Below are 23,735 nucleotides of genomic sequence, written 5' to 3'. Positions count from 1 at the left end.
TTGGGCGCACAGTCTTCTGGGTAACGTAGTTCCTTTCTTCGTGGCTTGCAGCGGGGTGAGAGCTTCCGCTACAGGTGGACAGTCGGGTGGTCCCTATGGAAGGACAAAGTAAAAACATATCATATAAAAACATATCAAATAAGAGTCCACAAAACCTGTTAACCTTAACACAAAACTGCCAGTTATCTTATCAGTCAAACATGGGCTTATTTGGGAATAAAAGAATTGTAATCCAGGATGAAGAAGCTGTTAGGGTCCGTGATCAAAGGAACGAGACTGATACAAAGCGAAGGTCAAATAAAACTTTATTTCGCGCCAAGCATCAAGAATCAAACTGACCGGGGCACCTGGGTGGCTCAGTGGGTTAAAGCCTCTGCCTTCAGCTCAGGTCATGGTCTCAGGGTCCTGGGATCGAGCCCCACATCAGGCTCTCTGCTCAGCCAGGAGCCTGCTTCCTCCTCTTTCTCTCTCTGCCTGCCTCTCTGCCTCCTTGTGATCTCTCTGTCAAATAAATAAATAAAATATTTTAAAAAAAAAAAAAAAAAAAAAAGAATCAAACTGACCGGTCAGGGCTATCTCTTACGAAAAGGCGATGACGATGATCCCGACAAGGTCACTCCCAAGAAGGCCGCTCCGGACGAGGCTGCTCTAGATGAGGCCGCTCCATGATCGGAGCCGCTCCCAAGAAGAGGCCACTCCCAAGATGAGGCCATTCTGGACAAGACCGCTTCCCGGACGAGGCTGCTCCCGACGACAAAGAGGCAACAATGACAGCGACGATGACGAGGACAACCTGGATGACACAGACTCTGCTCCCCACGATGCCACTCTGAGAAGGTTGCCACCCAGAGGAAGCCACCGCTGCGGACAAGGCCGCTCGTGGCTCGGGGTGGCAAGGCATTTTGCGGCGAGGCTGCTGGCGGCTAGGGGCCGTTGGCATCTCAGGGCCACTGGTGTCTCGGGACCCCTGGCATCCAGGGGCTGCAGGCGTCAGGACCGCTGACCGCTGGGCCACTGGACTGCTGGACCGCTGGTGTCTCTGCACCGCTGACGTCTAGGGGCTGCAGGCGTGGGGACCGCAGACCACTGGACCGCTGACCGCTGGGCCGCTGGACCACTGGGGTCTCAGGACCGCAGGCCTCTAGGGGCTGCAGGCGTCAGGACTGCTGACCACTGGACCGCCGGCCGCTGGGCTGCTGGACCACTGGGGTCTCAGGACCGCTGGCCTCTAGGGGCTGTAGGCGTCAGGACTGCTGACCACTGGACCACTGGTGTCTAGGGGCTGCAGGCGTCGGGACTGCTGACCACTGGACCGCCGGCGTCTCGGAACCATCATCAGCGCAACTGCCAGAGGCTGCAGATGTCAGGACTGCTGACCACTGGACCACTGGTGTCTAGGGGCTACAGGCGTTGGCTCGGGGCTGCCAGAGGCAGGACAGCCAGAGGCTGGAGACTGCCGGTGCAGGAACCCCCCGTGGTGGGACCCCTCGTGGAGCTGTTACAGCTCCTCCACTCCACCGACTCTTCCGCTCCCATGGACTCTTCCTCCTGCTCCTGTCACAGCTCTCCTCTTTTTCTGCTAGCCTGGCACAGCAACCTTTATGTGGTTGATTGAGCCCCACCCCTATACAGGTGGCCAATCGGATCTCAATTCACCCTAGTGGATATACACATGCTGCACCAATTGGACATCTCCACCTGGCCTTCCCCCACCCCTACATCCGGGGTCCACAAGCAAGTTCTTCTGGCAGCGGCAGGCCCTTACAGAAGCTATGGCAAAACCCCAGGCAGAAGGACTAAGGAGAGGAGCCCACCTTTATGGAGAAAAGACGCAAGTTGGGAGGAGTGTTATAAACTAGAAGTCCCCTGGGATAAACCGGGAGTTCCAGGTGAGTGGCTTCTTGGTGGCTGAGTTGCCGAGCTGGGGGGTGATCCACACTCGCGTTCTGCAGCAGGCGGGGTAGAGCAGTATGCATCTGCCAGGTCAAGGGGACCCCTTCCTGTGGGGCCACATTGAGCGCCCGCGGCAGCGGCCGGGAGCTCCCCGCTGAAACCTCCTCAGGGATTATGACCTGAGCTGAAGGCAGAGGCTTTAAACCACTGAGCCAACCAGGCACTCCAATTTAAATCTCTTTTTTAAAATAAACTTAAATCTAAAACACTTAGGTAAGAAGATGTAGTCTTGGAATTAATAAAATTTGCTCATATAAAAGTCCAAATCAAACTCTAATAAATCTGAAATTGCAGTAGTTACTGATCATTCCAGCCCTTAAAGACTTCAGAAACACAAATCCAATAAAAGATCACGATATTCCCATAATCATAGGGTGTTGGGCAACAAAGGGAGGATCCAAATTAAGTAACTCCTGCTCTTAGAAAGGGTGACATGAACTTCCCTCCCTCCCCCATTCCCCTGCTCACGCTCTCTTTCTTTCTCTCTCTCAAATAAATAAATAAAATCTTTTTTTAAAAATACAAAAATTATGGGGCGCCTGGGTGGCTCAGTGGGTTAGGCCGCTGCCTTCGGCTCGGGTCATGATCTCAGGGTCCTGGGATCGAGCCCCACATCGGGCTCTCTGCTCAGCGGGGAGCCTGCTTCCTCCTCTCTCTCTGCCTGCTTGTCATCTCTCTCTGTCAAATAAATAAAATTTAAAAAAAATAAAAATACAAAAATTATTTTCATATAAAAGTTTAGGGGCGCCTGGATGGCTCAGTCTGTTAAGCCTCTGTCTTCGGCCCAGGTGGTGGTCTCAGGGTCCTGGGATTGAGCCCCGAATCAGGCTCTCTGTTTGGTGGGGAGCCTGCTTCCCCCTCTCTGTCTGCTGCTCTGCCTACCTTTGATCTCTTTCCCTCTGTCAAATAAATAAAATATTTTTTAAAAAGTTTGCAGTAATTTTTCTATGAGGTTAGTGCAAGTCATGAATTTAAAATTAGAAAACAGGGTGCGTGGGTGGCTCAGTCGGTTAAGGGTATGACTTCAGCTCAGGTCATGATCCCAGAATCCTGGGATGGAGTCCCGAATGGGTCTCACTGCTTAGTAGGTGTCTGCTTCTCCCTCTTTCTCTGTCCCTCCACCCAACTTGTTCTCTTTCACATGCGTGTGTGCTCTCTCTCTCAAATAAATAAAATCTTTTAAAAATAAAATTAGAAAAGAGTGTCTGATTGACATAATGCATTGGAATTCAAGTTCAAAACTAACAGTCATTTATAAAAGTTATAGAGAGGGCCTCCCATATTTAGATTCTTCCTGAAAGACTGGGTTGTGGTGGTGCTACAGAACATTGGAAAATGGCTGCTTAAAAAAATCGTTCAGTGGTAATAGGGTATCCAACTGGTTAAACTCCAGTTTTCATCTCTGCTCTTAATCATACCGAAAAATTAATTTCAGATAAGACTTCAATAAAAATATATAACTCTTACAAGATGGTAGAAGAAAACATACTTGTGAAATTATAGAGCAGGAGCTCTCAAGCCAAATATAAAACTTATCAAAAAATATACACAAACTATATGAAAATAAAAGGCTTCCATTATTAAAAAACAACAACAACATAAAAACTGAAATAAGACAAGTAAGAAAATACTGACTCATCTACAGGGACACCTGGGTATCTCAGTCAGTTTAGTGTCTGTCTTCAGCTCAGGTCATGATCTCATCGTCCTGGGATCAAGTCCCACATCTGGCTCTGCTCTCTCCTCTCTCTCTACTGCTTCCTCCTCTCTCTCTACTGCCTCTCTGCCTACTTGGGATCTCTGTCTGTCAAATAAATAAATAAAATCTTTAAAAAATTTTTTTGAAAAAAAAAGAAAAACCAACCTCTTCTCCCTACTTCAAAGCCATTGCTATGATGCTACCATCAGCCTTCCCCTGGACTGTTGTAGTAACTTACCTTGGAGTCTCCGGATCACCTCAGGCTGCAATTCCACGACTGACTTCTGCCCCCATCCCTCAATTTTCTGTGCCCAGCAGACATAATAAAGACCTACAATTCATTCGCTGAACACCCAACTCATTGTCATCCCTAAGGATCTGAACACACTGGCTCCTACAGCCAAGTCACCTTTCTTTTCCTCCTCCTACCAGTTGAGTATTGCCCCAGAAACTGAATCCTACCCCTGACCCCACCTCAGTTGACAGTGTTTCCATTCTTGTAGGTGCTGGACCCAAACCCTGCAGTCATCCAGCTCCCAGAGATCTAGAATCCAACCACCTCCCCCACTTCCACGGCCACCATTCTGGTCCAGCCAACTTCATCAGTGTTCCAGACTGCTGCACTTTTCTCCTTCCTTGCCCCCAAAGTTGGTTCTCCACTCAGAATTTCCCAGAGGACTTGTTCCTGATGAGTCAGATCACCTCCTTTTTCTGCTCCAAATCTTCTGTGGCTCCCCAGACCCTCAGAACAGAAGCCCAACTGCTCAACCAGTAGTTCCAGTACAGAATCCCACCCCCACTGCCCTCTCAATTCCCACCAGATATAAAGCAGACATGATTCCCCGAACACTATCCACTCAGCCTCAACTCCAAACCTCCAGACACTGCTCGCCATTTCAGGAACAATCTTTGGCTTCATATTGTACTGGTTGCCAGAAATGTGGACTTTATCATATAAGCCCTGGACTAGATTCAGGATTCCGGAATCCAGGCCAAGGAGACCCCTCAAGTTCCCCACAGCAAGAAGTGCCAGATAAAAAGGTAAAGAGGAGCCGATGAAACCACTCTCCCTCAAACAGGGACCAGGAAGGTAGGGGTCTGGGGGAGGGAGGGACAATCACAACTTTAATCCATCTCAAATCCTTGATGTTTTTATCACCTGTACCATGTTCTTCCTGTTTCTGTATGACCTTCTAACGCACTGTGTGACTTAGAATCACAGGTGCATTGTTCCATTTTTCATCAACTACAGAGTAAATTCCAGGATTTCTATTTATATTTTGTGTACTGATATATTCCATATGCCTAGAAATGTGTCTGAAACCCATAAACTACACAATAAATATTTGTTAAAATACTGAACAATAAGCACCCTGCAATACCCTATTTATTCACACAACTCTGGATATACTTTCTTCTTCCATCCACACTGTTTTTCCCTTCAGTTTCACTGTGCTCAGTGCTCTCAGAAATGAGAAGGAATTATCTTCTTTAAATAGAGCCTTCAAACTGACTAAGACATTTGATCAACCTCTTTCTTTCACTAGTTAGATAAAATGGTATTTTCCATGTTCCATTAGGACTAAATTCTTTCTTTTTTTTTTTTTTGAAGATTTTATTTATTTGACAGACAGAGATCACAAGTAGGCAGAGAGGCAGGAAGAGAGGAGGAAGCAGGCTCCCCGCAGAGCAGAGAGCCTGGTGTGGGGCTTGATCCCAGGACCCTGAGATCATGACCTGAGCCGAAGGCAGAGGCTTTAACCAACTGAGCCACCCAGGCAACCCAGGACTAAACTATTTCAAAAGTAGGTTCTCTCCATCTGTTTCTGCCACCTTTTTTTTTTTTAAAGGATTTTATTTATTTATTTGACAGACATAAATCACAAGTAGGCAGAGAGGTAGGCAGAGAGACAGGAGGAAGCAGGCTCCCCGCCAAGCAGAGAGCCTGATGCCAGGCTCGATCCCAGGATCCTAGGATCATAACCTGAGCCGAAGGCAGAGGCTTTAACCCACTGAGCCACCCAGGCGCACCACTGCCACCCTTTTTTAAACAAAAAAAAAAAAAATTTTTGAAGATTTTATTTATTTTAGAGAGAGATCACACAATTTGGAGGGAGGAAGAGAGGGAAAAGCAGACTCCCCACTGAGCATGTAGCCTGGGGTGGAGCTTGGTCCCAGGACCCCATGATCAAGACCTGAGCCAAATTCAGACACTTCCCTGACTGAGTCACCCAGGGGCCTCCCCTCTGTCACTCTTAATGGACATCCTATTGGCACTTTTAATAGCTTTCAGAAGTCTTTGAAATCCCAAATATTTTTTAGTTATTTTGGGATTAATTAGCATTGATCTGTACTCCCCATGCAGACACTGTCACTGCACTTACAGGTGAAATGATAATCACTTCCCGGCAAGCAGATGAGATCACAGACCAAACATTTATCTCTCTGTGTCCTACTGAGACACTTCACAGTTGCCGTGGTGGCAATCCTTGTCCTGGGAGCAAACCACAGCAAACTGTGCAAACAGCTTTTCTTTCCAGGTAGGTATCATATTCTTGGAAAATACTCATCTCAGGAAATCCAGGATGATTCTTTTAAACATTGGCCTTCTGAGTTTGTGGCACGGGTGGGAAATGTCTTAAGTAGATGATAGATATACAGACCCATAAGTGACAGGTAGACAGATAGTAGATAGATGGAAAGATGATAGTTGAAAAGAGAAAAACAGAGAGAGGGAAGGGTAGATAAGATACCAAACACATACAAACAGGAAAGACATCTGCTGAGGAAACCAGATGCAGTCTCGTTAAACTGCCTCAGGGCTGCCCAACATCTCCCCTCTATCCTCAGTTACATTGTTTTGAAACTTCTCTCACTCGCTTCTCACGAAACACAGGGACCAGAGCAACGTCCAGTCTCAAGGCATCAAGACACAGGCTGTGATTAACAACCTACAGAAGGTGAGCCCCCACTCTGAGGGGACAGCTAGTGTCTGTGTGATATCCACTGCAGGTGTGTGTGCGCGCATGATTTCGTGTTCTGTTCGGTTTTGTTTTGAGCAGGGAAATGTTGTGCTAAATGGGGTCTTCAGTGACATGTCTCTAAATTTCTGTCATCAGTGGAAGACTGCTTGCCCTATTTCTCATTTAGACCATTGAAGGGCTTGTCTATCTGTCATGTACAGAAATGCAAATATTGTGTAAAGATAAATAGGGCGAAGAGCTTGTGGGGCTATGAATAAAAGAATAATTAGGGCTTGAAATCTCAAAGTGGATATGTTATCCTGGAATTTAAACAGTTTTCAAAGTCCCTCAGTTGTCTTATTGTCAGACTGATCTGACACTCTCTACCCTCCAAGGACAACCCTGTGGACTGACCCATTCCTGTATTTCTCTGTCTCTCTCTCTCTCTCTCTGCCCATAAAATCTCTGAGCTACAGTATGATTGCACCCAAATATGCATTCCATTTATAAGAATCTTCTCTGTCAAGCAAAAAAATCAATAATATTCTGACCAGATACCCTGTCAGTGAATTCAGAGCCTCCCCCGGGATCCAGAGAAACCCTATGATCAGCGGAAATGATGAGTCTTTGTTGCTTTCAAATTGCTGAAGGTCCTCAGGGGCCAGTGAGATGTGTAGCTCAGCAACATTGTAATTGTCCGGTTCTCAGTTTTGAGCAAATATTTTAAATTCCCACAGCAAATTTTATTGACACATGTTTTTATCATTACACTTCATTTTGTGATTCTTCTTGAAGATGATTCCTGGTTCTTTCTTTATCCCTTCTCTTATTTTGCTTCATTTGTCCTTGTTTTGTAACTGATGTTCATTACACTAGTGATTTCCTATATTTTTCCTTTCAATCTTAAATGGTGTTATAACATTGTCATTTTCATATGAATATTTGTAACAAATCCATGTATGGGTAAAATTTAAGTAAATATTCACTGTGAGATACTAACTCCCCCCTCCCTCCCATAATCCTCAAGTCTTAGAAAGAACATTACTCCTTGGGGTGCCTGGGGGGCTCAGTAGGTGAAGTGTCTGCCTTCATCTCAGGTCAGGATCCCAGAGTCCTGGGATCAAGCCCACACCAGGATCTCTGCTCAGAGGGGAGCCTGCTTCTCCCTAGACCTCAGCCTGCCACTCCCCTTGCTTGTGCTCTCTCTGTCAAAGGAATAAATAAAATCTTAAAAAGAAAAAAAGAAAGAATAAATCCTGGAGAAAACTCTGTAGAATCAGTTCTGCTATGATGCAATGCTTATGCTCCTGAAAACCAACGTGATACACAGGATCCAAAATAAAATCACAGAGCTTATTGGGAGACCAGAAAATTCTATCAGTGAAACATAGAAAAGAAGATAGAAACCTAGTACACAGAGCAACACAGTTTTGCACATTTTAAGTATTTTAGAAATACACAAATACTGTAATAAATATGACACTTTACTTTAAAAAGCTGAACTTTGCATGTGGATGTCAGTGTCAGAAGGATTATGACTTCTGAGCTACTGTGAAGAGGTGGAGAGCGATGGGCAAAACAGGTGAGGGGAATCAAAAGGAACAAACTTCCACTTACAAAATAAATAAGTCACGGGGGGCTGACAAACGGTATGGTAATCAGAGTTAATAATATTGTATTGTACATTGGAAAGTTGCTAAAAGAGTAGATCTCATAAGTCTCATCACAGGAAAAAAAATTTGTAACTCTGTATGGTGCCAATGTTAAGGAGACTTATTGTGATCATTTTGCAATACATACAAACATAAAATCATTATCTCACTCGCCTGAAACTGACATAATGTTGTATAATAATTATACCTCAGTTTAAAAAAACCACGTAAGTAAAATCAGGCAGAGAGGGGTAGCACCAGATGTGGGTGTCTGAGGCATTCTGCACAGTGACCTGAGACGCCTGGTAGATGTTTTAAATTCCTGTGTGGCGTGCTCCAGCTGAGGGCAGTTTTCTGCATTTATCCAGTCTTTCTGACAGATGAAAAACACCCATAAGCAGATATAAAATTTGCTTATGCTCATGATGTTTCCTAATTTCTCGGTCATGTTGGAAAAAGATTGAAACAATACTGACTGCCTTGCTATATAGAGACCTCCCATCCTCCTCGCCAAGCTGTTGAGAACTTCGGCAGTCCTGCCCTCATTCAGTCACCCAGAAACTTACAGGTGGGCACTGAGGTTATTTCTTTTGTTTGTTTTGTTCATTTGGCAGAATTTTCTTTCTCTTCCTTCTTTCTATTTTAATGGATTTTATTTTTTCATTGAAATGTATTTGACATAACATCGTGGGAGTAAATGTGTGCATGTTAATTTGATACATTTATATATTATAATATGATTGCCATTGTAGTGATAATTAGCACCTTCATCATGTTATATAATTATCCTTTCATTTTAGTCATTGGAATAATTAAGTTATAGTCTCTCAGCAACTTTTATGATTATCAGAGGCTATTTCTAATCTATTCATCAGTGAATTGCCTTTGCATACACACCAAAAAAAAGCATAAAATGTTAATAACCATTAAAGTGAGAAAGTAAGTGGAAAATAAGTGAGAAAATAAGTTTTAGAATAAGTGCTGAAAAATACTCTGCATAGTGTTGACAAGACATTTTTTTCCCTCTCATTTTTCTGGCTTCAATTAAAATCAGCCACTAGGTACTGATGCAATGGGTTCTGGAAAATTGGAATTGGGAATTATCTTTGTCATTCACAATGGCGTTGGGATCCTAGGAAATTCATCCCTTCTTTGTCTTTACACTTTCTCTTTGCTCACTAAACACAAGTTGAGACCTACAGACTTGATTCTCAACCAACTGGTCCTAGCCAACTCTGTGGTCCTTTTTTCCAAAGGGATCCCTCAAACAATGGTAGCTTTTGGATCCCAATATTTCCTGAATGACACTACCTGTAAACTTATCTTTTTTGTTACAGAGTGAGCACTGGGGTTTCCTTCCGCACTCTCTGTCTCCTCAATGGCTACTAAGTTATTAAACTGAACCCTAGTATTTGTAGGTGGGTGGAACTCAAGATTAGATCCCCAAAGTTCATTGGCTTCTGCTGTTTCCTCTGCTGGATACTACATCTCTTGATAAATTCATTTATTCTTATAATAATGAATGGTCCATCCAATAACAAAAACCTTAGTGTGAGAAACAATGGACAGTGTTCTTGGAATGAGGAATTGAGATTTAAAATATTAAATACAATCACATATTTTTTCCTTGACTTTTTGAGTTTGGGCTTCATGGTGTGGGCTAGCGGCTCTATGATCTTCATCTTGTTCAGGCACAAGCAGCAAGTACAGCACATTTACAACAGCCGCCTTGGCCCCAGAACATCCCATGAGGCCAGAGCCACACGCACCATCTTGGTTCTAGTGAGCTTCTTTGCTACTTTTTATGCAATCAATGTTATTTTGGCAGTTTGGATGATTATGGTTGCAAATCCAGGCCAGTGGAAAGTGAACAGCACTGGGCTCCTCTCATCCTGTTTTCCAGTACTCAGCCCCTTTGTACTCATGGTCAAGGACACTCGAGTATCTCGGTTCTGCTTTGTCTGTAGGGCAAAGACAAACTGTTGTCCCAATCTGGTTTCAGTGCTATGAATTTGTTGTAATAGCATTTACTCATTCATTTAAACACTTGTGAACATTTTATTTACTACTGTGTGATAGGAAATTATGATGTCATGGCTTATAAGTCCAGGAAAAGCCCGTCTTATAACAGAGGTAAAAATGAATACCATGTACTTAAGTATACAAAGATTACTTACCCTGTTAGGATCTTCAAAGGAGAAATTCAGAGAATTTTGAAATAGTGTAAAAGAGGGGCACCTGGGTGGCTCAGCTGGCTAAGCATCTGACTAAATCTCAGGCCATGATATTGGGGTCCTGGGATTGAGACCCACATGTGGGGCTCCCCACTCAGTAGGGAGCCTGCTTTTCCGTCTTCCTCCCTCTCTGCCCCTGCCCTATTCATGCACATTTGTGCGCTCTCTCTCTCTCAAATAAGTAAATAAAATCTCTTTTAAGAAGCTTTAAAAAGTAGAAAATTGGGCGCCTGGGTGGCTCAGTGGGTTAAGCCGCTGCCTTCGGCTCAGGTCATGATCTCAGGGTCCTGGGATCGAGTCCCGCATCGGGCTCTCTGCTCAGCAGGGAGCCTGCTTCCTCCTCTCTCTCTCTGCCTGCCTCTCTGCCCACTTGTGATCGCTCTCTGTCAAAAAAAAAAAAAAAAACTTTAAAAAAAAAAAAAAAAAAAAAAAAAAAAAGTAGGAAATTTTTAAGTTTCAGAAATTTTGAGAAATCTCTCACCTTGGGTCTTACAAAAATACATGCAAGGGTTTTTTAAACATATTTTTTAGTCATAATTGAGTCCAGTTCTTTCTGACAGAAAGAAAATCACCTGGAAGGATCCTATGGAGCCTCAAGGATTGTGAGAAATCCTGTGTGTTCAGATTGTCAAGAGGTGGGGGATCCTCGGTAGCTCAGTGTGTTAAGCAACTGTCTTGGCTCAGGTCATGATCCTGGAGTCCCAGGACCCAGTCCCACATCAGGCTCCCTGCTCAGCTGGGAGTCTGCTTCTCCCTCTGACCTTCCTCCTTCCCATGCTCTCTCTCTCTCTCTCATATACTCTCTCTCTCAAATAAATAAAATCTAAAAAAAAGTAGATTGTCAAGAGGTGGGGAGAGCAGCAGACTACAAAATAAGAAAAGATAGTGATAGAAGGTTCTGAGTGAACACATAGGTAAGGCCAAGAAACCTGAACACTTGTTTTAAAAAAATAACAGGAGTTCAAACTGTAGGTAAAAATTTCAGCTCTCCTTATTTAAAATTATTAATAATATATTTAATTTCAAATTTATTTCCTTAATTAAGAACTCTTTAAATATTATTACAGTTTAGGGGTGCCTGGGTGGCTCAATGGGTTAAAGCCTCTGACCTCAACTCAGGTCATGATCCCAGGGTCCTGGGATTGAGCCCTACGTTGGGCTCTCTGCTCAGCAGGGAGCCTGTTTCCCCCCTCTCTGTGCCTGCTTCTCTGCCTACTTGTGATCTCTGTCTGTCAAATAAACAAATAAAATCTTTAAAGAAAATAAATATTATTACAGTTTAATTGCATCAAAAAGAGTAAAATACCAAGGAATACATTTGACACTAAAATCTATAAGACAAAGATGAAAGAAATTGATGAAAGAAATTGCCATATCTATTTATATACCATCTCTTATTTCAAATCATTTTATGGTGTCTATTCTCAGTGATTCCCAGTTCTTCCCTTTTCCCTTTATCTTACTTTTTGCTTTTTTAAGTTATAGTCCTATAATATATTTTTATTATATGTAGTGATTTCATAAATTTCATCTTGTTACTGTTCAATTAAAATGACTATTTCTATAAATATTTTGAGCTGACTCATCTCTATACAAAGTTAAAGTGAATATTCATACTGACACACTACCCCACTTCTCCTTCCTCATCTTCTCAATCCACTCAATCCAGAGTGCCATCTGCAACTGATGAAGATTCTGCCAAAAGGTTTATAATTTAGCTACAAATACTGTGCAGAGTCTCTCTTAAATCCCCTCTGCTTGCCTTCTTTTTGAGAAAATTTTTCTTCTGAATTCCCCTCTCAGAATTTACTAGCCATTTCCTATGAATCACATAGGATCTCTGCCAGTGAGGTCAGTGTTTTCACCTCCAGCAGCTTCCACTGAGGATGTAACAGTGGCCCTGAGTCTTTCTTCTTCCCAGCCCTTGACACAATAGCATCCCTTTCCTGATACATCATACCAAAGCTGTGATAGTCAGACAGTGCTCACCTGTGGAGGTGAAAGGGCAAGGGAAGGATCAGGGAAAAGAATGGTCACATGAAAGAAATGGAGTCAATTGTGGGAATTTAAGGGGTCAGAGGCGATCACAGAATTAAGTGCTGACATCTCTTTTATCGGTGGCCGTCCTTGATCCAGTATATCACCCCAGGTTTGGGAATTGTATTGTGGACTTGTAAATTATTGTGCTGCCTGGACACCAGAACTGGGTTTTTGAGAAAGGAAAGGAGATGGAGGATATGTAAGTAAGGAAGGTGAGTAATCAGGTATCTGATACTCCTTCTACCAACCTTCAGAAGTCAGGCTAGTTTCTAACTCCGTTATATGGCAACACAATTTTGTAGTGTAGTGACTGTAATTGGGTGTCTAGTCAACAACGAGACTATGTATCCCTGGCTCAGTTCAGGGAAAACCAGTTTATAGGCCTGGAGGTCCCTTCCAAGCCTGAGAAATTCAGCTCTCTCCCATTTAGCATATTTCTAATGTTAGAAGCTCAAGTACCCAGGAGGAAATAGAATCACTCTCTACCTAATGGTACACACTCATTCTTCTTGATTGTAACTTCACCTTATAGAAGAATCTCCCTAGGGCACCTGGGTGTCTCAGTCAGTTAGGTGTCTGCCTTCAGCTCGGGTCATGACCCCAGCCCCTGGGAGTGAGCTGCACATCAGGCTCCCTGCTCAGCAAGGAGTCTGCTTCTCCCTCTCTCTCTCCCCCAGCTTGTATTATCTCTTCTCTCTCTCTCTCTCAAATAAATAAATAAATAAATAAATAAATAAATAAAAATCTTTAAAAAGTAAAAGAATCTCCCTGTCTCCAGGAGACCTATCTAGGGTGGGATCTTGCTTCTTCAAGAATTAAGATTTTCTTACTTCCTTTACCTGGGTTAGAGGTCTCATTCTCCACCCTGTGCTTTCTTCTGGACTTGCAATGTGCCTTCCAGGAAACATGGGCTGCAAGTTAGCAATCCATAGAGTGCTTTCCTATTCATAACTAGCTTCAGAGTCTTATATTACTGCACTAATAGCAATAATGATTTTCAGATTTCCATATTTTAAAGACCGTATTTTTAAAACTGTATATATTGTCACCCCTTTAATCCTCATTCTTATTTTGCAATCCTTGAACAGCCAGGACACTCAAACCATGTCATTTCAAAAGCACCTGGGCAACTTGTTATCAACATAAATGCTAGGTCCTTTCTTACCTCAGTCACATCGGGGCTTCTGTGTTCTTATTTCCCCAGTGATCCTGATGTACCTTCACGTTTGAGAACACCTGCACTAGGAAGAAATGCCAAAATTAAAGAACTACCTAGTGTAAAACACAACCATTAGAGATCCACCACAGACATAAAGTCACACAACAGAGAACACCATGTACTCTGCTCATCAGGGATGGACCAGAGAGACAGGCACTCCCCAACAAAGAGAGTCACCATCACATTCTAACCCTCCTCTAAAATTGCAGAGTGTTGTTCATATCAGGACGCATTTAAGCAAGTTTTCTTGATTTTCCTTGCTCATCTTATTATGGAAAAGAAAATTCAATATCCTGGATATACTTCACATGATTAATATTTTAGGTTTTGACCACATGTGTCCTGTCTGAGGCTGGGTTTTGTAGAAGCAGAAGCTGACACAGGGTTCAATGATGTGTGGTTTATTAAGGAGAAATTATCGGGAAAAATGGAAGGGCAAGGACTGAGAATGATGCAAGGGAAGGAGCCACACAAGGGTGTGGCCTCATCTGGCATCTCCATCAACCTTATCTCCCACACAGCTCTAGAATATAAATGACACCACAGGTGGTCCTAGTTTGAGACATAAGAACACTCCTTTCATCAAGCAGTATTTAAATACTCCCCAGCTAAACTGCTTCTGTGTTTACTTTTCTTAAAACACTGGACTTACCTATAACTGCAGAAATCCATATATGAGACATTTTGCCTCGTGTTATCTCTGAACATTAATTTCCTCTTCTGTTGAGGAGTCTGGATTGCAGACTATGAGTATTCTAGATATCAATCTATCAGTAAATCAAAATGCTGAAATTTTTTTTACCAAAAATCCCCAAGTTCTACACTGAAATGTCTACAGCCTGCCTCGTTTGGATGTTTAATAGATTCTAAAACTAAATATATTCAAAAGTGAGATCCTACTATTTCCAAGCTCCTCCATCTCACCACCACCAACACACCTCCCCATCTCAGGTAAGGACAAATCCATCCCTCCACCTGAGACACAACTCTGGAGTCCTCCTTGAGTAAGCTGACACAGAAGGTGACCAGTGTAGGAGAAGCCACCTTCTGACCTGAGGACGAGGAGCAGTGTAACCACAATCATGTGAAACTTCTTAGGAAGGTGCTATGCAATGGGAACGCAGAACACCTTCTCAAGATGGATTTTTACTGAATTGATGTTAATGCACAGCACGAGGTCATTGGTAACATCCTGCATAATTTTGCTAGTAGACTAAAACTGGTAGGGAGCAATTTACTTTCCACAAACGGGTTTCAGAGACAATTTCAATTCCCCTGGTAGATACTATCATTGCAATTACAGCAAACAGATGGAAATCAAGAAGATCCACTCATCCCGGGGTTCAGATGGTCACTTTCTACACACTCCCAGACCATGACCGTCATGGTCACCATCCCAACGGAAAAGGAAACCTGGCAAATACCTCTCCCTTTCAAATAGACCTCAGGTGTCACATCACTGAAAGAAACAGGTTACGCCTTGGAATGCGGGGTAAGAAATTCCCCATTAGTGAGATGGTGCTGCTCGCTGGCTGGGATAGGGGTTCAGTTCGCGAGTATGCAGGCAGGGGAAAAACAGATTTTCTGAGGGAAAAGGAGACAGTGCTCTCGCCACATGATGTAAAGCTGTGCGAGAGTCCCCCCTCTCCCCTTCAACTTGCGCCCCAGAAGCGTTTTTCCTGTCATCCCTGACAACTACTGCATCCAACAGAACTGACTCTCCAGCTTGTCTCCCCGGAACGGAAGAGCAGCAAAGGCTGTTAGTTAGCTCTGATCTCCGAGGGGTGGACTCTGCGTGGTGTCACCATTCACCGCGTCCTTTCAGGAGCCGGGCACACTTCAGGCACACACGAGACAATACATCCAAACATTTCCCCCAATCAGAGAAGCCGCACCCCAGAAACGCGGTGGTGGCGGGTTAAGAAGCGAAGAAGCCCCGTCCCACCCCCAGAACCTCGTGACGTCATTTCCCAGAGGACCTCAGGCAGGCGCCGCTGGTCCTGTGAGGTGATTTCTAGAAGAGCGCCCCTTGAGACAGCAGGCAGAGCTGCGGTAACCTTATCATCCAGCAGGCTCAGCGGCAAGAGGCGGTAGCGCTGGGCCAATCACAGCACAGAGCTGGGATCCCGCGTTCCGCGAGAGCTACGGCGCGGTCCTCGTGGAGGTTGTGCTGGGCGGTCCAAGGCCTGCTTGCGAGGTTGCAGCCTCGGGACCCTCAGTGGGCTTGAGGCCGCGGGCCAGGGAGGTTCTGAAGAGGTGTCGTGTCCCCTTGCCCTGAGGTAGGGCTGAGGGTGTGTGAGGCAGCTCAGCGGAGTCCTTGGGACCATCCACGGCCTCCCACCTTCCGCAGCACCCCGTCCATGCACAGGGTCCCGCGGAGGCAGCAGATGAGCCGATGGACCCGGCACAGGTGAGTGGACGACCCCTCAGGCCCTGTGGACCCTCAACGATGCAATCCCAGCGCCTCCATATGGAAGATAGCATTGTCTTGGGTCCCATTGTGCCTGGGGGACCGCCTTGATAGGTTCCCAGCTCTGTGGACCAGCAAGGTGTGGAGGGCTGTCCCAGGCACGTGCACCAAGGGGTGCGAATGCGGGGAAGTGCGGCGGAGCTGTGCAGAATCTCAGCTCTCCATTCTGCCTGGTGGGAGGACGGCACCAAGATCGGGATCAGGGCTGGAATGACAAGCCGAGGAACCGGAACCAGGCCTCTTTGGGGTTGGTGGGAGCCCTGGAGGATTTGGAGTAGAGGAGGAACGTGATTTGGGTTAAATCCTTTTTTTTTTTTTTAAGTTTTTATTTATTTATTTATTTGCTTGTTTATTTATTTGACAGAGAGAGAGAGAGATCACAGGTAGGCAGAAAGGCAGGCAGAGAGAGAGAGGGAGAAGCAGGCTCTCTGCTGAGCAGAGAGCAGGATGTGGGGCTCAATCCCAGGACCCTGAGACCATGACTGCAGCCGAAGGCAGAGGCTCAACCCACTGGTGCCCCAAAGCTCTCTGCAGCCTCCCTGTTGGGAAATCGAACCCGGTATCCCGCGTGACAAGCGGGGATACTCACCACTATACTAAGGAGGACTGGCTCTTGGGTCACGTCTTAATAGGATTTCTCTATCTGTGGAGGGGAAACGAGGCAGGGACAGCAGGAAGGAGGCTCCCTGCAGCCCCACATAATACTTGGAATACTCTGTTCCCCATGTCACCCTCAGCCCCCTCACAGTCGCAGCATGTGTCACAGGTGTGCAAAACGGGTTACAAAGCCAACAGCCTGGGTTCAGCTCCGTGTTCTGCCACTGCACCGCCGTGGGACCGTTCGCTTCCTTGTCTGTGAATGTGCCAATTGCAGTTCTTCCCTCTGGGGTCCTGGTGACAGATGTGGGAGGCAGAGTGTGAAAGACAGTGCAGTGCATGCAGGGAATGCCCAGTAAATGCTGGTCGTGGCCATTCATTTCTGTGATCTTTGGGGTCCAAGGAGGCCTTTGCTCTGTTCTTGTCCTCTTGGCAATGTGGTGAGAGAGAAATGTGGCTCAGAATCCCCCTGTCCCTGCTCCGTCTGAGTGAACCAAGCTTCCAGAAAGAGCTCACTAGCAGTGTAGAGGCTTCAGGAGGCATTCTGGCTATGCCCTTCCCAGGGCTGTGACCTTGAGTAAGTCTCATCAGTGCCTTTGTCTTCCATCTCTTGGGGTCAGTGGGAATATTGGCATTTCCTCCCTGTGGCTTGAAGGGGCCAGAGAGGGCATATGTGTGATGTGTGTCCTCCAGTGCCCAACACTGCCCAGGTAGCATCACTCTGGACACTGTTCTCAGGGAGCAGAGCCTCTTGTCCTGTGATGAACTTAGGGGCTTACCCCAGGGGAATCCTGCCCTGGGGTTTCCCCTGTCTCAGGCTTGTATGCAGCCGAAGACTATGGTAAGAAAGCCTAGGGGAAGACTCACAGTGGGAGCAGTATTTTTGGAATCACTCCTTCTCTGCTGGGATGAAAAGGGCCTTCAGGCCCTGGGAACCAGGAAGGTTACTGGATTCATCTTTGTAATTGCCATCTGTTTATTACGAGTAAAGCGGGCTTGCTACTTACAATGACAAGATTACTTTTCTGTTTAAGACGTTTATTTTTATGTGAAGAGTAGATGCATTAAGGAGTCAGCGGTGGCAGTGCTGGGGCATGTGTGGCTTTAAAGATTTTTTATTAATTTGACAGACAGCGATCACAAGTAGGCAGAGAGGCAGGCAAAGAGAGAGGAAGGGAAGCAGGCTCCCTACTGAGCAGAGAGCCCAACGCGGGGCTCGAGCCCAGGACCCTGAGATCATGACCTGAGCCAAAGGCAGAGGTTTTAACCCACTGAGCCACCCAGGTGCCCCCATGGTGTGTCTTTAGACATGAATATACAACAGTTCCCAGGTATCTCCAGCATGTGCCCCCTCCCTTTTTTCCTGCCATTTCGGCACCTGTCTGCAGTAAGGCCATCCCCAGTTTTTGTTTTAACAAGGACCCATCTCTCTAATCCTGTCCTTTCTTCCCTTGGCCTCAGAAATCCTAATGCCATTGGCATCATCTTGCTCAGTTATTTAGTCCTCGTTGGTGATCTTTGTCCAGCAGGAGCTGTGATTGCTCTTCGCTGCTCTGTCAGAGCCATAACAGGACCTCGACAGCTAGTTGGAGAATGAGACCCCCTCAGTGGGCTCTTGTCACACTTAGAATCTACATTCAACCACCCCCCTGCCGGCCTGCTGCACCTGTCCCTGCAACTGCTCTGTGTCCTCCCACATGTCTTCCCTTTCCCCCATCTCACGGCCCTCAGCTATGCCCTCCTCCACTTGCCGAGCTCTTGCTCACTTGCTAGCCTTTGCCCTGGCCGTTCCCTCTGCCCAGGACACGGTCTCTGGAGCTCAGCAGGCATGCTGGTGCATTCCTCAGTCCTCTGCTCAAATGCCACTTCATCTTTCCAGTTCTAGCTAAAGTACCCCCTGAACTCACATGCACGGGAGCTTGCGTTTTTGTGCAGAGTTGAGTGCCAGATTGAGCCTTTCCAGGTTGCTTGAGGAGCAAGGAGGAAAAATAAGAATAACCAAACATGGCTATGGCTGGATTTTACTGAGCCCTTGATTTGCTTTGAGGAACAGTTACTGTGTTTCATCTCATTCATTTCCCGTCCCCTCAGGGTTAGGTGCTATTATCATCCCTGCTTTACAGAAGAGGAACTGGAGGTTCAGAGACGTTAAGTTACCTACCCAAGGTCACGCAACTCTGAAGTAGTTAAACATCACATATTGTCCATTAACTACCAGCTACCAGAGCCTGTGTTTCCAACCACAGTGGGCTGGGGAGGCCCGAGGATGACACCTATATTAACCTCTGTGAGATGGGCAGGGATTTCCCCTACAGGTGAGTGTGGGAACAAGGAGAGTAAGAGGAGCCGTCCCAGATTGGGGAACCTCGTGGATGGAGGCAGTGAGGAGAGTTGTTTAAGGAGGCACCAGAGGGCCTTGTGATTGCCAAGCACCCTCCCTCGCCACCTGCTGAGATGTGTCTTGGGAAGGGGAGCATGTGCGGTCATTGGCTGGATGTTCACCCCACCCTCACCAGGACACACATCACAGCCAGTCAGAGGCTGCTGCCTTTATGGCATTGTTCTCAGCCACTCGGGTTCCCTGGTATGTATGGTGTTCCTGACTCAGAGACACATGCTATCAGGACTCAGGAAGGGAAAACTGAGTGATAGCTCACTGCGGAATCTCCTGGGGCATCTGAGAAGGCTGGCGCACCCAAGTGGGTATGGAGAGATGGCCCAGACACTACCACTCCCAGGATGAGTATCACCCTCTTTTGTGCCTCTTGCATGAGGGTGAGGATGGCTGAAGTCTTCTGTCCATGTCCAAGGAAGAGTGGTCAGGGATGGCAGAAGTAGATTAACAGCAACTGTTACTAGAACTGCTTCACCTGGGGCGGCTGGGTGGGTTGGTCAGTTAAGCATATGCCTTCAGCTCAGCTCATGACCTCAGGGCCCTTGGGTTGAGATCCACATTGGGTACCCTGCTTGATGGAGAGTCTGCTTCTCCCTCTCCCTCTGCTGCTCCTTCCACCGTCTGCTCATGCTCTCTCTCTCTCTCTCTCTCTCTCTCAAATAAATAATTTTTACTTAAAAAAAAAAAGTGCTTCACATACAGTAATGGAGCAGTGTCAGGGTTACTACAGATCTGGGCCAGAAGGACCTAGGTTCAAATCCTACCTCTGGGGTGTAGACTGGGAACTCTCAGGTGACTCACAGTAGCTCCCTGAGCCTCAACTCCCTGTGATGTGGAGCTGATGATGCCATTTATCTTCATGGTGATGGAAGGGTTAATAAATGTACAGAGCACTGCCCTGAGCCAGAACTCGAGTGCTGGCTTTAGGAATGTTTTCCCTTGGATTCTCAAATAACCTGATAAGGTGAGAGAACTATTATACTGACGGGGAAATCGAGGCTCAGAGAAGTGAAATGGCTTCCATGAGGTACACAGCTGCGAACATTTCATCCCTTTACCAGAGCATGTGAATCCCACAGCCCAAGGCAGGCACACAGGAAGAACCAGGGAGGTTTGGCTTGGGCTGCTGCTCTTCTGTTACTGGAATTATCATGGTTATTTCCCTGTCCCTCTGTTGTCCCAGACCACTTATCATCTGTCCCCATGGTCCACGTGGGAATGTGATTGTCTGACATTCTCCATTGTTTCCACCATGGAGGGCTTCTCTGTCAGCCATGTCTGCCTCCCTCTTAAGTCCAGCTCAGAGCTTAGCCTTCAAGAGGCCTCAATGATTCAGGGATGGACCTCTGTACACCTTCACCAGACACTAAGTTGCAGGCTCTGGTCCCACCCAACAGCCATAAAGCACATAATGCTACTGTGTTTGACTTTCCAGGCACTGGTGACCTTCAAAGATGTGGTTGTCACCTTCACCCGGGAGGAGTGGGAATTATTGGACCTGCCCCAAAGGACACTGTACTGGAAGGTGATGAGGGAGACCTGCAGGCTCCTGGTCTCACTAGGTAAGTCTTCTCTTCACCTCCATTCAGGGACGTGCAGCCTCCTTCTTGGTTTCCTCCTGTCTTTTGAGGCCTGGCTGGTGGAGAAGGCCTTTAGAGCCACCTGCCATCCTTCCCACAGTCCCTGCCATGTTCTAGGCTGAGATGTGTCTGCTCTCCCTTTGTCTCCATCGGGAATCACTTAAGATGGTAGCTCTTCCCTTTCTGATTTGTCAGATTTTTTTAAATTCCTGATACTAACCTTTTACTCATTCTTTATGCTGCGATTGTATTCTATTAGAGCTTAGCTTTTTAGAAATTTTCTTTAAAGCATCTCTTGATTAAAAGAAACTCGTATTTTATTTAGTCAGATCAATTTATCTTTTGTTTTATGATTACTGCTTTTCATGTCTTGCTAGGAAGCCTTTCCTTACACCAAGCTCAAGTTATATTCCTTTTTTGTTGCTTACTAAGAACTAACTTTGTGTATGACATGCAGTAGAAATGCAGTAACTTTTTCCTGCATGTGGGTTGCCAGGTTTTTAGCTCTATTTGTTATATCGCCCTTTCTTCTGCCATTGACCCCCTGCACCATTTCTGCAGTCAGTGAAAGCTGTGTGTATCCCTGAGTCTATTTATTTTTTTTTCCTGAGTCTATTTCTGAGCACTGTGGTGTCCTGCTGCTAGTTTTCCTTATGGCTCTGCCAGTACCATGCTGTCTCGATGTCTATACTTTCATCATAACCCTAATACTGGGAGGGCAAGCCCCATCTCATTATTCTTTTTCCAGTGACATTCTTGGCCCTTAACTCTTGCATATAAATTCTAGAATCAGCTTGTTGAGTTTCATGGAAAATCTTGTTATCTTGTTATCTGGACTGGTGATGAATTTACAGATAGATTTGAGGAGAGCTGACAACCTTGTTATAAACTTCTTCATTTGCATAGCTTCTCTTTAATATCTTGAAATATTTCAAATTTCTCTAGCTTTTGTCCGTGTTTTAGCTACCTAGCTGTTCCTCACACAGTAGGTTTAATATGTCCCCCTGGCAGGTCCTACTCACCCTTAGCCTTGTAGTCACTGTCCTGGGAGTGGCCATGGCTGTACTTACTCTCACCCTTACAGACTCTGCAGTCTGCACCCTGCTGCGTCTCCAGCTACATCTCCCCCATCCTCTAGTGCTCTGAAGTTCCCTCAGCACCCAAGGTTCTCTCTAGACTCTGCACCTTTGTACACTCTGCCTCCTCTGGCTGCAGTGCCCTGTTTGTTGTAAACTCTTGCTTCGTTAGGACTCAGATCTCAAGACACCTCCCAGTTGTCTTTCTCTCTCATTTGGGCTGGGTTAGATGCACCCTTTGTAGTGCTCCCTGTGACATCCTTTATTAGAACAAACACAGCACATGGTGTCATCATTTCTCTCCCCTCTGGATAGTGAGGAAGGGATTCTTCTCTGGTCCCTACCCCAGATTCTCCCCAAGGTTGTCCCTTTAAAGATGTCAAGAATCCAAGGACCAGCAAAAAAGGAAAAAAAAATCCAAACCTGAGTTTCAGAGATGTGAAAATCCATCAGGTATCAGTGGCCCTGTTTCCATCTTCTTTTTCCCACTGGCTTAGTGAGTTTGTTCCTTGTATGTTGGCATTGCTAATGGGCCTCTTCTGTGCATTGGATTCCCTTCAGATGACAAAGCAAAAACCAATACTACAGAGCCTTCTGCTTCTCCACCAGCCTTGTTTGAGGGATGCTTGCCCCACAGGTTACTGACTGAGGAAGACTCCAGTGTTTCCACATTGGGAGAAGCCAGGGAACAAGAAAGACCATCAGAAAAACAGGGAGAGCATATAAGGACAGGGACAGTCCCCTACAAGGAAACCCGGCCTGAAAAGGTGAACCCTGAGTGTGATGATTTGGTAACAAGTAAAAATCTGGGCAGAAATGATTTACAGGAGCAAGTCTCTCCAGGAGATGGTCTCCTGGAGTGTGAATCACATAGACCAAGGAAAGACCCCTTGATTCATGGAGGGAAGAAATCCTACAAATGCAAGGAATGCGGGAAAGAGTTTATCAAGAATCACTTCCTTCTTCAACATCAGTGGATTCACACTAGAGTAAAACCCTATAAATGCAAAAGGTGTGGGAAGGCCTTTCTCAAGAAGGCAGATCTCACTGGACACTATCGCATTCACATTAAGAAGAAGCTCTATGAGTGCGTAGAGTGTGAGAAGGCCTTCAGCCGCAGGTCACACCTCACAGAACACCAGCGAGTTCATACTGGGGAGAAGCCCTATGTGTGCATCGAATGCCAGAAGGCGTTCAGCCGCAGGTCACACCTCACGGAGCACCAGCGGATTCACAGTGGAGAGAAGCCTTATGCATGCAGTGAATGTGGGAAGGCCTTTGCCCGCCACTCTGATTTTATACGCCATAATAGAACCCACACTGGAGAAAAACCCTTTGAGTGCAAAGAATGTGGGAAAGCCTTTTGTAACAGCTTTTCTGTAACTCGACACATGAGGTGTCATTCTGGGGAGAAGCTCTATGAGTGCAGTGAGTGCGGAAAGACCTACAGCTACAGCTCAACCCTCACTACTCATAAAAAGATTCACAGTGGAGGAAAATCCTACAAGTGTAAGAGATGTGGGAAGACCTTTGACCAGAAGGCAGGCCTCAGTCAACATCAGAGAACTCATACTGAGTTCTTCTTAAAGAGACCTTTTTAAAGTATGGCAGTGGCAGAGTGTTTGACCGGAGGGAGGATGTTACTTGGCATCTGAGAGTTCATACCCAAGGCTTCCCTGCATACTGTGTGTGTTTCATACATGTGCAGTTTGTGCTATGCCTGCAACGTCACCTCTAACTGATGCTGAGCCCTGGCACTACAGAGACTGGAGGCCAGTATTCCAAAATACAACGTGGTTCTCAGTAGAGGGACCTTCTTTCCACACATGAGAGTTCTTTACTGTCATGTGACCTGCA

General features: G+C 45.8%; 1 protein-coding gene across 1 annotated transcript; it reads left to right on the top strand.

The window, feature by feature from the left end:
* Positions 1-9,339: 9,339 nt before the first annotated feature.
* Positions 9,340-23,479, top strand: LOC132005926 (vomeronasal type-1 receptor 1-like). Its single transcript, XM_059383443.1, is given in 6 exon segments — positions 9,340-9,595; positions 9,598-10,230; positions 15,872-15,978; positions 16,111-16,170; positions 20,658-20,747; positions 22,853-23,479. Coding segments are annotated over 6 exon segments (1,773 nt in total).
* The last annotated feature ends 256 nt before the right edge of the window (positions 23,480-23,735 follow it).

Source organism: Mustela nigripes, chromosome 17, assembly GCF_022355385.1.
Source record: "Mustela nigripes isolate SB6536 chromosome 17, MUSNIG.SB6536, whole genome shotgun sequence".
Classification (NCBI taxonomy): Eukaryota; Metazoa; Chordata; class Mammalia; order Carnivora; family Mustelidae; genus Mustela; species Mustela nigripes.
The sequence above is the reverse complement of the archived record's forward strand: the minus strand, read 5'-3'. Positions and strand labels throughout refer to the sequence as shown.